The 17822-nt window shown below is 40.1% G+C and overlaps 1 protein-coding gene across 1 annotated transcript in view; it reads right to left on the bottom strand.

Annotated features, from left to right (window-relative positions):
• Positions 1-289: 289 nt before the first annotated feature.
• The window catches only part of LOC122809332 (gastrula zinc finger protein XlCGF7.1-like), a 204234-nt gene continuing 186701 nt past the window's right edge, over positions 290-17822 (bottom strand). The window contains exons 4-5 of the mRNA XM_044080736.1: positions 13640-13714; positions 290-2125 (exon numbers count right to left, since the gene is read on the bottom strand). Coding sequence (XP_043936671.1) covers positions 1443-2125; positions 13640-13714 — 758 coding nt within the window. The 3' untranslated portion in view covers positions 290-1442. The remainder of the gene's footprint in view (positions 2126-13639; positions 13715-17822) is intronic.

The raw sequence follows: 17822 nt of genomic DNA, 5'->3' as shown, positions 1-17822 counted from the left end.
GCGCTTGCCCCCCTGCCTATACGGTTTGTAGTATTGTGTGTTAGGTACTTTGGGGTTGTTGTGTGTGTATGTGTGTTTGTGATGTTTGTGTTAGTGTTTCGTGGTTTTGGGTTTCGTTGCATTGAATGTTGGTTTCATTGATGTGGTCTCATTGTTTTGGGTTTCAGTGAAGTGGGATTTCGTTGTAATGAAGTAGATCCATATATATATATATATATATATATATATATATATATATATATATATATATATATATATATATATATATATATATAGATATACACAGATACACACACAAATATACTGAAAAGGCTGTGGCTCATTCATAGCACATGTAAAATGGAATCCTATGAAATTTTGGTGGTTGCCAAGGTTATACATAATACATTTGTTATGTTGTAAGGCTGTAGACTGGCATTGCCTGCTACACTTTGTGGACAGTAGTAATTTTATATGTAAGAAATACATTTTTTCTTTTGCTGCATGTGGTGGCTGTGGCAGTTAGGACTAAATATTTGTGTATGCTTCAGTTACGGTATGAGCTAAATGCCTGGATTTCACTACTGTCACTAAATAAATTCCTAGACCAGGGCACTGTCTCCAAAGATCAGAACTTATATACTGTCTTGCAATCAGTTTGGTCTCCACTGCCATCACGGGAACAGCCACTACAGCCTACTGTCAGCTGACAAGGGGATGGCATCCACTGCACAGAAAGACCTGTAGCCACCTAGAAAGCTGTTGGCAGGGCTTGTATCCATTTGTGAAGAGTGCAGAGACAGAATAAATTCACAGGTCTCCTGTCAGAGCGAATGTCTCACAAGCTGCATATTTAGGCAGCTTCCGAACTTCTAAGTACAGACCAACATATAGTATGAGGTATCATGCATTACAAGTATGCTTCACATTATATAGTACATCAGATTACTACGAACATATTAAAAATGGTCATTTACATTCTGCTGAAACAGCAAATAAAGACCTTCTTGAGAACCACTGCAGTGGTTGCAGATGCATGAAGTTATAAGTTGACAGGATGGTTTATTTATAGTACTTTGTCACTAGGTAAAAAAGCTGCTTCTCCGTTTCTCATTTGCTTAAATATCTGATGCAGATTTTCATTTGCGATTACTTTGGTAAGAAGATGGTCGTCTTCTATCCAGGCCATCAGCTATTGTCATGTTTGTTCTACAAAAATGTTGTGTTGGATCAGTCATTAAGCCCAACTTTCAATATAAAGTCACTGAGGGGCTATACAAAAGGATGAGGGAAAGCATCACAGGAACATACCACTGTTATTAACATAACGGGAACAAGTAATGTTAATTCTTAAGTCCCAGCTTTTCTGTACATCAAGTTACTTGCTTAACATCTTGATAATACTATCAATTCTGAATGGCACAATAAACAAGCCCAGTCTGAAGGCACATTATGATGCTCCCTCACATTAGGTAAGTAGTTCTTTGAACATTATGAAGCTGCAGGTGGGAAATAAGAGACCCTTTACGAATGAAACTTTTCTCACATTCTGTACACTTATGTGGTCGGTCTCCTGTGTGGACCCATTGATGCTTTCTCATGTCACTTGGGCTGCTGAAACTCTTTTCACAATCAGTACACTTAAAAGGCTTTTCCCCAGAATGAGAACGTAAATGACTTTTTAGATGACTACTCTGTCCAAATCTCTTGTCACATTCAGGACATTTGTATGGTTTTTCTCCAGAATGAACCCGTCGATGATGAATAAAATGTGCTATCTGAATAAAACTTTTGGGGCACTCAATGCATTTGTATGGCCGTTCTCCAGTGTGTGTCCTGTGATGAATTTTGAGATGACTTCTCTGGCTAAACCTTTTATCACATTCTGTGCATTTATATGGCTTTTCTCCAGTATGAACCCTTTGGTGGTCTCGAAGGTGCCCTTTATGCAAGAAACTTTTCTGGCATTCATTACAGTTATATGGTTTCTCAAGTGTATGCACCTGTACATGTCTTCTGAAAGCAACATGATCACTGAAACGTGACCTGCACTCAATGCACTGAAGTGGTTTAACTTCCCTAGAAACCTTTTCTTGTTTGATGGCAAAAGCTTGTAGTCTTTCACCGCACTCTGGTCTTCCACATACTGCAAACAAAAAAAATACACTTGATGAATAATTAATAAATAATTACTGGTAATTTGCATCAAAATGCTTTGAGGATTAATAGTTCCAGGCCATAATTAGAAGTCATGATTAATTTTTAATTTTACTAGAAGGCCTCCACCATACTGATCATGAGGAAATAAAACCTGCAATTCAAGGATATGTCATACTTTATCCTGTGCCCAGTTATAAATCTACTTTCTAAACATTTACAAGAATGCCAACATTTTAAGAACAATTAAAAAGTAAGTTTTCTCTTATTTTTACTATCTGGCTTTTATAGGAAAAACAATCTACTTGTAATTAGAGACCAAGAGTCAACACCAATATGACAATGAGCATTTTACTATTTTCCAGAAAAAGTTATGGATGTTTCATAATTATACTTCACTTTACAGAAAACAGAATACATTCTGCTTCTCTATTAGGTCCATTCATACATGATGAAAAACAGATACAGCTATGTGTGCAGAAAAGCAAATGAGAATCCATAAAAGTTTGCTACTTTGCATCCATGTTGAGAACACATAATAAGGGGTTGAGACAATCATTATTCTTTGTAGTGCATGGAGTTTTATCTACTCCATGTACTACTAGCTAAAGGGGAAAAAAATCACCAAGTGTTTTCCCGGACATCAAAGCCATAAAACACTTACACTTTCAGAGAGTTAGTTTAACACAGTCTGTTACGTTTATACATACCTCTGTATCTCTCTCAACTGTCTCGAATTTCTCAGGACATCCAGATTATTGCTTCATATTTTTGGGGTCCGTTCCTCAAACAATATGTACTTTTTAGACAAACGACCGAGGGTTGGAAGTCACTAAATTATGACATATATTTGAGTTTCACATTCTTCAGATTATGCAGGCAAACACACATCCTATTATTTTAGCAACTCAAAAAGTTTTTTTTTTTTTTATCAGGAACTTAGGGACACATTACCAGTATGGACAGCAGGCAGAAATAAATGTTTTGTTCCGCTACTGTCATTTACTAGTCAATATGGGCAGATTTTACTACTTAGGGTGGGACTGGACCTTAACAACTTTCACAAGGGGTGCTTAACATTTTTTAAGGTGAGGTTATGTGCCATTCTGATGCTTAACTGTTTTTTCTTTTTTCAAATATTGAATCATAATCAGCAAGCTCCATGCACTATATAAAGATTCATATTCTTGAGAGCAAACAGGTAGTGTGTTTGTGTGTGTGTGTGTGTGTGTGTGTGCGTGTGCATGTGTATATATACACACACACACACACACACACACACACACACACAGTGTAAGCTATGTTGCCTTCATCAACTACAAAATCTGAGTTTTTATGTCAGCATCATTAATATTCATTTAACGTATTAAGCTACAATGATCGTATATATTATGCATGACAAATACAGAGCTTTGCAAATATTAAATAACTAATTTCATTGGTATTACCAAGATATTTACTTATAAGATTAGTACATTCTGATTATTTGCTCATTTCAATTCCTGTTTTACTTATCTATAAAGCACTTCTCTGGTAATCTATAGGATGTTTTCTTCCTCCTGCCCTACAGAATTGCTATTTCTTTACTTCAAATTCTGAATTTGTGTGTTTTTAAAACTGTTTAATGATGTTGGAAGCAAGTACTTTCATATACAGGCTTTTTTGGGCTAGGGTATGGTACAGCTTCGTAATTAGCTGTCTCTCACAATAGTGACATAAATAAACAAGCTAAGTATAAATAGGTCATTTATGTTTTGTTTTTTTTTTTTGTTAAATTATTAACTCTTGCTAACAATGATAGAAGGAATGTATATGGACTACGTAGAAGACTTAATAGAAAGGTAATTCTTTGTGGAATGTTATTCTTGTCATATCTTAAATAAGAATGAGTAACCAGTGGTAGAAAATAACAAATGTATGAATTATATTGAAATGAAAGGCATGACAGTACTAGGTGTGATGACCATGCCCTGGCCCAGCAATCAAGGAGCCTCAATCCTCACCACTAATACCAGGGAGGTCGTCTCCTAGGAGAGGAAAGGATAACTAATACACACAGTAAAGTACAATTTCCCTTAAGTGCACACAGAGATCACAGTCAGTCTGGGGCTGGTTGCTCCCTTGCTCTCCAGGTCCCCAATACAACTCCCCACTGGCACAGCTATAGGGTCCAGTTCTCAGCCTAACTGGCAAGCTAACCTCCTGTACCCTCTCTGTCCAAATAGTGCTTTGTGTCCCTGCCCAGGTAGCTGATACACCATACACACACACTTTGAGAAGAGGTTATACAACCACACACACCCTCCTGGGAAAAAGGCTGGCACAGGTTCTCCAGCTGTGCCCCTTTATCCAGGCTATATGGTAGTAATTACTGCCACCAGCAGCTAATAAATATCAGCTACTCAAAGGCCCTTAAAAGGGTGTTCAATTATTACTGTGCAATATTACTATCCAATGGAAGTATGACTAACGGTCAAGGCTTATTGGAAGGGCTTAGACAGTAAACTCTGTAAATATATAATGCACTCCAGAGCATAATTTATCTCGACACAAACCAGCCACGGGTAGAAGGTTTTAAAAATATTTGATAATAAATAATTAAAACACAAGACAAAACTACTACACCACAGAGATATCCAAGAGTTCACAGATCACACAGAAACGTAAAATAATATCATACGAAAGATCTGATTACACAGAAAAATACTTAATCTAACTTTCTAATCTTTAGCTAATCTTAAGAGAAAACATAGTGCTATAATTCTACTTACATACATAAAGAGCATAAGCAGTGCTGGGTTAGATGTCCAAAGTCAAAATGCTTCTTAGTCTCTTAGTCATACTACCATTGGATAGTAATATTGCAGTGAGAAATAGTATTTAAACATTACTAACAAACATGTCTCTAAGGCCCTCCCAAAATTACATCATTTCTGACACTTAGGTTTTCCCAGTATTCATATTGCATCATCTTGACACCTGCTCTGAGTTCCCCGGCTAATAGAAACTCCATTTACATTATTTAGTAAGCTAACACCTGCACAGAACCTTACAACAAAAGAAGATATTTCACATGGATATTCTAAGTGAACTTAGAGCAATAAAGCACCTTCCACATCTAAATTCTGGTCATAAACTTTAGCCTTAAAACAATGGGCATGAAATCTTCATCCAGCTGCCTTGGGGCCATATGAAAGGATCACAACATGCTTCACTGGGCCAGTAGAGTGCAATGTTGTCACATATTTTGCAATTCTACATTTCACTGTGTTCTTTTACACTCAAGAAAACACGCCTGCATTTTACATTTATTTACAAATGCCAGAATTATATATAAAATTTTATTTGACTAGGCTGGCAGCCGTCGCCCATCTCTCCCCAATCGTCACATCTCTTCCCCCACAGGGAAGAAACATCGCTTGAGAGTGTCAGGTCTATCTAGGTGTACCTCACCCCATTCCCTGTCTTGACAGCCCATCTGCATTGGCATTGCTACTCCTACTGTGGTGCTACACTGACAAATCATATGCTTGCAACCCCAGACTGCATCTTAGCAACTTGGCATTTTGCTGACCGGCTCTATTTAACCATGTTAGAGGGTTGTGATCTGTCATCACAGTGAATTTTCTTCCCTACAGATAAGGCTGAAGTTTTTGTAGTGCCCACACTATGGCTAGGCATTCTTTTTCTACCGCTGCATAGCATTCCTCCCTGGGTTGGAGCCTATGACTGAGATAAACCACTGGGTGCTCTTCTCCCTCTGAAGAACTCTGGCTAATTACAGCCCCCACTCCATAGTTTGAAGCATCCACCTGCACAACAAAGTCTTTGCTGTAGTTTGGACTGGCTAACACAGGGGGTCCTCCCAAACCTTCCTTAAGCTTCCGAAATGCCTACTCATATGCTGGGTTCCACAATACCTTATCTGGCCTGTTCTTCCTCATCAGGTCTGTGAGGGGAGCAGCTATGGTATTATAATTGGGAACAAACTTTCTGTAGTACCCTGCTGTCCCTAAGAATGCCCTCACCTGCTTTTTGGTAACAGGTGCAGGCCATGCCTGAATAGCATCCACGATGGCAGGTTCTGGCCTTATCTTAACACTCCCCACTCTATGTCCTAGGTAGGAGACCTCTGCCATACCCACCCGACATTTGCTCGGCTTAATGGTCAACCCTGCCCTCTGTAGTCTGCCCAGCACCTCCCTGACATGCTGAAGGTGCTCTTGCCAGGAATGGCTGTAGATAGCAATATCATCCATGTAAGCAAGGGCAAACCATCCTGTTCCTGCTAAGATATGATCTACCAGCCTCTGGAAAGTCGCTGGGGCATTCTTCATCCCAAAGGGCATCTTTGTGAACTCATACAAGCCAAAAGGAGTCACAAAGGCGGACTTTTCTCTAGCACTAAGAGTCAAGGGCACCTGCCAGTAACCCTTGGTAAGATCAATGGTTGTAAGATACTTAGCCCCACCCAGCTGCTCTAGGGCCTCATCTGTCCTAGGCATGGGGTAAGCATCTGCCTCTGTGTGACTATTTAATTTCCTGTAATCCACACAGAACCTGGTGCTGCCATCCTTCTTTGGCAACAACACCACTGGCAAGGCCCAGGGACTGATGGACTCTTGAATCACCCCTAGTTCCAACATCTCTTGCACCTCTTCCCTCAGAGTCTGTTTGACTCTCTCAGGCACCTTATAAGGGGCCTGCCTAATAGGCCTTTGTGGTCCTGTACCCACCTGGTGCCACACCAGGTGGGTGCATCCTGGTTTCCCAGTGAACACGTCCCCAAATTCCTGCAACACTGCTCAGATTTCCCAAACTTGGGTAGGAGATAGCTGCTGCGACATTGCTACCCCTTCTACCGAGGTGTCAGCCTGAGCCTCACTGAGGAGATCAGTCCCCAGATCTCCCTAAGACTCCTCCTGCAATCCACTACAAATGCTCAGCACAAGGGCCTCCCTATCATGGTAAGGTTTCATCATGTTAACATGGTACAAACCTGTGACCCTGCCATCTGCCTAACACTTCCACCATGTAGTTAACATCACTTACCTTTCTTACCACCTTGTTGGGTCCCACCGAAACTGCTTGCAACATGTTGTGTCTGACAGGAATGAGAACCATCACCTGCTGCCCTACAGCATACTCTCTAGCTCGAGCATTCCTGTCATACCACACCTTTTTCTGTTGTTGGGCTTCTGCCAGGTTCTCCTGGGCCAGGCCCATGAGTTCCCTGAGCCTTGTCCTGAGGGTTAGGACGTGTGCCATAACAGACTCCTTGTGAGACTCACACTCACCTTCCCACTCATCTCAAATTAAATCTAGAGGTCCCCTCACCCTATGCCCATACAGCAACTCAAAGGGTGAAAAACCTGTGGATTCCTGGGGAGCTTCTCTGTAAGCAAACAACAGATGGGGCAAATATTTGTCCCACTCCCTATTAAACTGATCTGCCCGTAGCATGGACTTGATTGTAGAGTTTAACCTCTCAACAAGACCATTAGTCTGGGGATGGTAGGGGGTGGTCTTCATGTGCTTCACCCCACAGGACTTCCACAGACAAGCCAGCAGGTCTGACATAAAAATTAGCACCTCGGTCAGTCAGTATTTCTTTTGGGAAACCTACCCTGCTGAAAATCTCTAACAAAGCATTTGCCACCTTCTCGGCCTCAATTGTGGACAAAGCCACTGTCTCAGTGTATCGTGTAGCATAATCTACAATCACTAGGATATACTTTTTCCCCTGTGGAACTTGGGGTACTCAGAGGACCCACAATATCCATAGCTACCATCTGAAATGGCTCCTCAATCACAAGCAAAGGCATCAAAGAAGCTCTCACCTTGTCTCCTGCCTTACCTACCGTTTGGCACTGCTCACAAGTCCTGCAGTACCCTGTTACATCTCTGGAAATTCCAGGTCAATAGAAGTTTTGCATAATATGTCTCTTTGTACGTTTTATGCCCATGTGACCTGCGAAGGGAATATCATGGGCTATGGCTAGAAGTGCCAAACAGTAAGCTTTAGGCACTACCAACTTCTGTACTCTCTTACCTTCTAGCCCTCTCTCAGGGGTCCACTCTCTGAACAGTAATCCTTTGTTCCAGTATACAGATTCCCCCTTCCCTTGAGTATCAGGTGGCTCCCTACCTACCTGCCTCAAGCCTTGCAATGTAGGTTCTGAGAGATGAGCCTGTCTCAAGTCTCTCCTGGTAACCCTTCCCAGCTCTCCTTCCACAGGAAGTCTGGCATCCTCTGACAGCAGTGCCTCACTGTCAGCCTGGGTACTGCTACTCACCTGTACCTTTGCAGTTACCCTGTCCAAGGGAACATCAGTACCCACAAGGAGCTGTGGCTCACATTCAGTCTCACTGCTACAGCATAGCTCACTCCCTGAAGTAACCACCTCAGCAGTCCTGGCTGCAAGTGTGCAGTCTGTCTGGGTCTCCCCCAGGCTACTAGACCCACATGCTTGTCTCCTAGCCTCATTGCATTTAACTGCATAAGTACATAGTACTGCCTCATCCAAATCCTTCCCTCTCAGGACATCTGCAGGATGGTAGTTTCATACCCCTGTTTTCTCAAGACAACCCACTATTGGCATTTTGTCTTTCCCACTTACTGGCTTCCTTACATTTGGTTCCCCACCTTGCCTCAGTGGACACCTGTATGCTACATGGTCCCACTGGTTGCATTCAAAACATTTAACCCTAACTCCTGGATGTGTACCTGGACTAGTGGCTTCCCCTGTTACTGGCTGATTCTGTTGGGGCAGTCTGTGCTGCCCATCATGGGTTCCTTTAGACCCATGAGCAGTACTGGGGGTCCCCTTCCTGTGCAGGGCTGCCCTGCTTGCTAGGTATAGGTCTCCCTTCTTCCCCAACTCCTCTGAAGTAGCACACTGTCTATCAGCTAACCAGATACTCATGTCCTCAGACAAAGTGCTAAGGGCTTGTTCCCTTACCAAAACGTCTGCCAGCCCTTCAAAAGTGGTGACCTGACATCCACTCACCCAGCTATGAAAATAAGTGCTCAGTTCAACAACATATTCACATACATTTTCATCTGCCTTGCATCTATGCTCACAAAACTTTTTCCTATACATTTCAGGTGTTAGCTTAAAACATTCTAAGAAATGTCCTTTTACAGCAATATAATCAAAACAGTCAGTGTCATGCATCTTTGCTAAAGAAGTTACAGCTTTACCATGGAGTAAGGGGGTCAGGAACCGTACTCAGAGCGTTTGGCCAATTTCATACTATTTACATACCTGCTCAAACATATGAATGAAGCTATCAAAATTATTCCCCTCTTTAAACTGTGGAAGAAATTTACTGACCTTTTGTGCTTCTGGGGTCCAGTTACTCGCTTCCCCATTACCTCCATGACTCTGGCAAAGAGTCAGCATTTCCCTCTCATGCTTTCTCTGACATTCCTGTTCTTCAGCTTCTAGGCTCCTCTTTCTCTCGGCTGCTTCTAGTTCCATGCGCCTGGCCTCCAACTCAAGTCTCTTTAGCTCCAGCTGGATTTTTAAGTCCACTGCAGAAAAGTTGAGCTGTCCATTCTCCGAGAATATTGTATCTCCACTATCAGTCTGATTGTCCTCCAGGCTGCTGTTTTCTGATGCAGCTGTAACCAAGGTTGCAGTCAGGTCTGCTTTAGTCAGGTTTCCATGCACCAGTCCCCTAGCCTGACGCATCTCCGCCAGCTGGATCCTTGTTAGCTTTCCATACTCTTCAGCTGACATGCTGCCTGCTCACCCTGACTAACACTAAGCTAACAAAAGAAATAAACAATTGTGATCTGAACTCTTGAGTATACATTGTGGGGCTGTTTTAGAGTACAAAACACTTCTAGAGATCACTGTACATAAGCTACTGGAATTTGCTCTACCCCACACCACTACAAGCTAATTAGTATGTGAAGTAGATCCCACCAATGACAAACACTTGTGATGACCGTGCCCTGGCCCAGCAATCAAGGAGCCTCAATCCTCACCACTAACACCAGGGAGGTCGTCTCATAGAAGAGGAAAGGATAACTAAAACACACAGCAAAGTACAATTTCCCTTAAGAGCACACAGAGATCACAGTCAGTCTGGGGCTGGTTGCTCCCTTGCTCTCCAGGTCCCCAATAACACTCCACACTGGCACAGTTATAGGGTCCAGATCTCAGCTTAGCTGGCAAACTAACCTCCAGTACCCTCTCTGTCCAACCAGTGCTTTGTGTCCCTGCCAAGGTAGCTAATACACCACACACACACACACTTTGAGAAGAAGTTATACAACCACACAGACCCTCCTGGGAAAAAGGCTGGCACAGGTTCTCCAGCTGTGCCCCTTTATCCAGGCTATATGGTAGTAATTACTGCCACCACCAGCTAATAAATATCAGCTACTCAAAGGCCCTTAAAAGGGTGTTCAATTATTACTGTGCAATATTACTATCCAATGGTAGTATGACTAACAGTCAAGACTTATTGGAAGGGCTTAGACAGTAAACTCTGTAAATATATAATGCACTCCAAAGCATAATTTATCTCTACACAAACCAGCCATGGGTAGAAGGTTTTACAAATATTTAATAATAAATAATTAAAACACAAGAAAAAACTACTACACCACAGAGATATCCAAGAATTCACAGATCACACAGAAACTTAAAATAATATCGTAGGAAAGATCTGATTACACAGAAAAATACTTAATCTAACTTTCTAATCTTTAGCTAATCTTAAGAGAAAACATAGTGCTACAATCCTACTTACATACATAAAGAGCATAAGCAGTGCTGGGTTAGATGTCCAAAATCAAAATGCTTCTCGGTCTCTTGTGAGAAATAGTATTTAAACATTACTAACAAATATGTCTCTAAGGCCCTCCCAAAATGATCATTTTGACACTTAGTATGAATACTGGGAAAATCTGCATCATCTTGACACCTGCTCTGAGTTCCCAGGCTAATAGAAACTCCATTTACATTATTTAGCAAGCTAACACCTGCACAGAAACCTACAATAGAAGATATTTCACATGTATATTCTAAGAGAACTTAGCAATAAAGCACCTCCCACATCTAAATTCTGGTCATAAACTTGAGCCTTAAAACAATGGGCATGAAATCTTCATCCAGCTGCCTTGGGGCCAAATTCTAACATGAAAGGATCACATGCTTCACTGGGCCAGTAGAGTGCAATGTTGTCACATATTTTGCAGTTCCACATTTCACTGCATTCTTTTACACTCAAGAAAACATGCCTGTATTTTACATTTATTTACAAATGCCAGAATTATATATCAAATTCTATTTGACAAGGCTGGCAGCCTTTGCCCATCTCTCCCCAATTGTCACACCAGATACAACAGTTAGAACTTGGGTAGAAAAGAACATAATGGGCTTAAACTGTACAGCAAATATGCAGAGAGGAAAAATGTTATTTACCATGTCATGTTAAAGAAATCAGAACTCAAACTGAAAAGGAGTTAATAAATGAATCACTACTGTAAGAGAGGCATCTGACTGTGAAAATTGCCAAGTGGAATTTGCAAAGCATGTAGTTTTACTAATATGGCTAAAAGGGTTTCCTCTAGTTTTGTCTAAAGATGCAAAAAATTATTCTTAAAATAGTTCCAGTACTAATGACCAGGGTCCATATTCAATAACATTTGATAGACAAATAAGTACTCTGGTCAGCAAAAAATATGGTTGATGTTCCACCGCCAGATAGACAAGAGCCACAAAACTGCAGTGATCCAAAGGCTAAAGGAAACAGTGGGTATATATGCATTTGATCGGCCGGTGGATGGTCGATCGAGTATTGCCAAAAGCAGTCTGGCACAATCTCAAAAAAGTGATTGCAAGACTTGTGAATCGCAAAATATCGCCCCCTTTTTGACCCATGGTAGTGTTCTTTTAGTTGGTAGAGCGGTCGGAAATGTCTAATTCGGTGTTGTTTACGACATTCCGGCCATTTGGCATCACGTGACTTGCGCATAAAAGTCAGTGTTATACCCGATCGAATGAATGAAAACCATAACAGTGTTGTTGGTTCACTTCAGGATAGTTAGAAAAGTATGAATGAAGCCACTGGCTCCTCTGACAGAACAGCACATTCATAAAAAACAGTAATTGAGAAGAGAAGGAAGGACTTATGGAAACTACTGCAGAGACCTGAATGAAGATGTACTGCATAGGAATAGTGACGTATCTACCAAAGAAGCTCTTAATGATCCTTTGGAAAGAGGTGATGTAAACCTATGTGCAATTAAGTCTCCAAGTATCAGCTCACTAAACTTAAAAATACCCCACATTTTCTCTGATTACTACTCTGTTACTACTCTTTCTATCTCAAAACACTTAACAGTGATGCTACTATCTGTTATATTTTTTCACCTGTATGACTTTACAAGTGTTAATTATTCAGGCTATGTAGCAAGAATCTAAGTTACTCACATGAGTAACTTAATTATCCCAACTTGTTATATCCTGACTTGTGATATTTTATTTGTGCAAACCACTTTATGCTTGATATTGTATTGTATGATCATACTCCGATTTTTACCTTATTCATTCTATTGTCAACTGCGACTCTTGCATTGCATGTACTAATCATGTTGATCTATTGCATAGTTTGTATTGTATGTATTGTGTATTTTAGTGTGGAGCTTTTCTCCCCGGGCATCCACTGAAAATGGGCTCACTATGGCCCAGTGGCCCATCCCGGTAAAGAAATGCAGATGAATAAATAAATAAAATCTTTGAACACACCACAGACTCTAGTAATAGGGAACTCCATAATCAAAGGGATTAAAAATGTACTGCTAAGAACAGATGCCACAACAGCATGTTTGAGGGAGTATATAATGAAAGACATAATAACAGGCCTGAACAGATGTTTTCTAATAGATGGATGTGTGATAAAGTAATTACTGTTACAGAGTTCAACGCTACTGATAAAATAAGTGTTGCTTTTGAAAAATATTTTAGATATCAGTGATCTGAGGAAAAAGATGTTTTTCTCAGCTACAATCTTGGCTGTCTTCCCTGTTCCCATTTTGGGGACAGGGTCAGTAAAGTAAACAAGGTCAGTAGTTTATTAAGATGTTGCTTATTTAATTAAAATCATTCCACAGAAAACTGGTAAAAGACTGGGAACAGCAGAACCTTGTTCTGACATGACAATCTTCGCTTGAATCATAGAAGGAATAAGGTTTTTGGTAATACCATAAAAAGAGAGTTTAAACTTTTTTTAGAAAGGAACACAAAGTACGGAACACTCTAAGCTCACTAGTTGCAATGCCCATAATTTGAATGAAAGATTACTTTACTTATCTGAAGTCAATGTAGTTGATAACTATGATATTACACTGGTCACAGAAATGCAATTTAGAGACTGTAAGTTACCACATGCAAGTTGTAACTATTCAGGTATTCACAAGTACAGGAAGGAGAAGTTTTGATTTGCTTTATCTTACTATTTAAAAAGGCCTGCTACATATACTTACTACAGACGCCACAGCAAATACTGCTTTCACCGAAGTCATCAAATATTACAAAGTACTGGTCTGGGATTTTAATACCTATATAACCAAAGTGAGAAAAATACAAATGTCACATGATAAAAGTCAGAATTACATCTTCAGAATAGGCTATAAATGATTATCATTTTAGCAGTTAAAACAATTTTTCAGAATGAATAACCATTTTCAACATAGCTGAGCTATTTATATTTTCTAGTGTTACGCAAAGCTTTGAGATTCAGAAGAATACGCTGTCATTTCCCAGTAGTTCATTTTAACTATAAGTAGACTGTGAAATCCTTTCCTGCTCCACAAACTTATTTCATTTGGGCTCCCATGTTATCACTTCCAGAAAGACCGTGAGCAGCCTTCTGAGATACCCAGCTCATTCGTACTCTTCCACAGACTGCCTCACATAAACACCTCCAGTGTCAAATGCTATACATTGTATGACTTGTACCACCATAAATAAATCCACATATGCATTCAAACTCCTTACTACTCACTAGAACTGTTGAGGTTTGTGGTTCTGTGCATAAAAACAACAGAATGTCTACCTGGAAATGTCTCCTCTCCGCATTACTCCTCTGCTCTGACTACCCAACCTTGAAATTGTTTTATATCTCACAATTCAAGAAAAAAAAGTTATGTCTCTATGTTACTATCTAAAGTCTTAGACCCAATTCCCTTACCAGGTGAATGATGATAACTGTGGGCATTCTCGTTGAATTTGTTTGATTTCCTTTGATATATATGTCTCTATGTGGGAGTTGTGAAAGACTCTCCAGTAAATTTATAGAAATAAACACCCACACATCTCACAAGTCAATGACTGCTGCTACCTGCTGCTATCCATGAGTACCATTTGCACATCATAAGCCACAGGCATCATATAAATCATTCCTTTTACTAAACTATGATCTCTGTGACAAACCATCAATCTTATTTGTGCCAGCCAAGTGAGCTCATCTCCAGATTCAGACCAGCACCAGTGCAGTTATCAAACTACTAAACTACCTTGAGCATTTACATCTGACTTCTAGGATATCTGAACACTTAAGCTATGTACATCGCTTCCTACTTTGCAAACATATTGTAGAGTGTTTTCCTGCATTGCTACATTCCCTAAAGTAACTACATAAACATTATGCAGTCAGGATAGCAGACCTTAACCTCCCCCTTCGTTTGGCGGTAGTTTGCTCAAGTTTTCTTTGTAATAATACTGATTCAGGTACTGCATGTACCTGGAAGGTATATAACACTACCCTATTGCTGTAAGCCCTCATACTATCTGTGATAACCAAACTAACTTCCTTCTGGCATCTGTAGTCTTTGTTTAGTCTTGGAAATTAACATCTTTTAAACGTAACCTATGTTCCCCACAGTACTCATCTGTAGTATATCACTTATTTTTTTTAAGCAGCCTATATTTAAATGTGACAACAGGGCACTGTTACTTTTACTAACAATCTCCCCAGACAGCAAGCTGGGTCATTTTTTCCACATTTCATCAATCTCAGCAGCCTCATTTAACAACATGAACATGCCCAACTTTTTTACTGCATTTCTGTCAGACCTGTTTTCTCCTCCTCAACCTCTTCCATGCATCCCTTAGTGTTGGCATTTATTCTGACCTTCAGTATGGACTCTGATCACCTCCTCTAGAAAACTTACATTTGATACCATCTACACTTGTACAGCCATTCATTTAATAAACCAACTGGTTAATACATTTACTGCAGCGCAGCACTTCCCAAAAGTATCCTGGCATCCTCCTCCTCATCTGAAGCCCCGAATGGGTGCATTATATCCTTTCTCTTACCTGTCTGTTAAAAATGCTAATTTAGTGCCACCAAAATTAGGTGTGCTTTACAGCACTCTATACTTACATCACAAATTCTTGTATCTTAATTATATTTACAGGTTCATAGATGATTACCAGGCTAGCAATCTCATTGGGCCTTTTTGTAAGCCTAGCCATAATTCCCAAATAACCAGAGCTCAGAATTAAACTCTTTACCATTATGTCAACTCCACCTCTGTTTGAGTTACTTCTATCTCATTTAGTTTGGTCTCTCCCCCACTTTTTTACTATACACCCCATCCTCCCACTCTCCAAAGACACTTTGCTTCCTTATGATAGGATCATAGGAGGTTACTAGGCTATTGGCCCTAAGGCCTCTACAAGCCTACCCATATTATACCTGTGTTCCCTTATGGGCCAAGATATACAGTCTATGCTTGCATGTGAATCTAAGATTAGCACCGGCTGCCCCTGTCTAAGAGGGACATAGGTGAAATCCCCAGTGTAATTTTATGGTTTCTCATCCAGTTGTCCAGGTTACACTTAAAACAGGGTAACTGAAGAACTCTGTTTTACATGAACTGAGTTTGTTCCAGATGAGTGGCAACCACTGGGAGACATATCTGTCTCTCCAGCATGTCCTGTTAATATTGCAGGCTAGGTTAAGATCCCTAGAGCAAGTGAATCTTGTCCCACTGGATTTGCAGATGTGCAGCAGCTTCATCAAGGCAGGGTCTGAGACTGCTCTGTAGGCCAGGCACAAGTCTCATCTAAGCAATCTATATGATATTGAGTAAAGCGATAACACTTTTAGTATGTCCATGTAGGTCATGTGTTTTAGGCCCTGAATTTTCTTGGAAAGAAACCTCTGACGTCACTCCAGTTGCTGCAGATGTCTGATGAGGTACAGACAGAATGGAGCATTGTACGGTATTATTGGTTGTACTGTTACTGGTCTGTTGACAGATGAGTACAGGGGAGTTATAACCTCCTTAACTTTGCATGCTGTACCCCTGTATATGATGTATGCAATGTAGAAGGACTTCCTTACTACTGTGGACACCTGATAATCAAAATTAAGGCTGCTATCAACTTGCATTCCTAAATCTCTCATCACTGGGTTTGAACTTGGGGGGGGTATTATTAATGCTGCAATTAGCAGGGGTTTCTCCTTTGCCGAAGAGGACAATAATGCAATTTTTTTTAGTTTAGTTTAAATCTGTGGCTTTGACACTAATCATTTGTCTGTGTAAGCCTGTTTTGTAGTATGTTTACATCTATGGTAGAATCGATGACTGCACCCAGTTTGCAGTCATCAGTAAACATGGTAAGCCATAGGGCATCTATTTTCACATGGACTTCTGAAAAAGCGATACCAAACAGTAGGGGGACCTAGCACAGATCCTGTGGAACACCACTGATAACAAGTCTGCTATGTTAAATATGCCATGTTCTACGGCCATCCTTGGCCTTTTAATTACTTTAACCACCTTATTTAAACTATTTTCCACAACACTTCTCTCCCCTTACAGGGCATATATATTTGTTTCATCGCTTAATACTCAAATGTGGAGCATCCCCTCCATACACATACTGTCTGCCTATGCAATAGAGATAAGCAATTCAGCTTAAGTGAAACCTGCCAAGCATATCTTTCTGATCAGCACAGTAACACCTCTAGGCACCTAGTGCTGCTTATTAGTAACCTCACTGCTTCCTAGAAGTATTGTTTTAAAAGGTCAAAAAAGAACATACAAAAAAGTACCTTACAAAGCTAGGACCCTGCATTCATTTGTGAAGTGATACAATTTTTTTTTTTTTGTTCTTTATACTGCTGAGATGGGGAACAATGTTTAGGACTGAGCTGACTTCTGCATTTTCTTTCACTGTTATACCAGCTGTGTTACAAGACCACCTATACCAGTCACTGCCATTATTTTTTATTAAATAGTTCACAAAGCAGTAAATGATATCTGCGTAGGACTCCCATTTTGAAACAATGTAATAATTTTGAAACTATACAGTAACTTTAAAACAATGCAATAATTTCATTTTCAGTATAAGAATTACAAAGTGATGTTGCATATATGTTACTGAAAACTTACCAATTAAAAGCTTTCAAGGTGGACAACACACTGTCCCAGAGAGTTGACATTTACCTATTACAGTTGTACAGAAATACTGAGTGGTATATACATAGTTACAAACTGCCATAATCCCAATTTTAAATACCTCAAAAACATGATATATGGATAGAAATGCAAGGCAAATAAAAATGTTGCTAATGACATATGTCTAGGCTAAAGCATATTCAGATACTGTTGAATTATTTATACAATTTTACAAAACATTATAACATTCCCT

Source organism: Protopterus annectens, chromosome 8.part0 (genome assembly GCF_019279795.1).
Source record: "Protopterus annectens isolate FY-2018-M chromosome 8.part0, PAN1.0, whole genome shotgun sequence".
NCBI lineage: Eukaryota > Metazoa > Chordata > Ceratodontiformes > Protopteridae > Protopterus > Protopterus annectens.
This window is presented reverse-complemented; position numbering and strand designations above follow the sequence as displayed.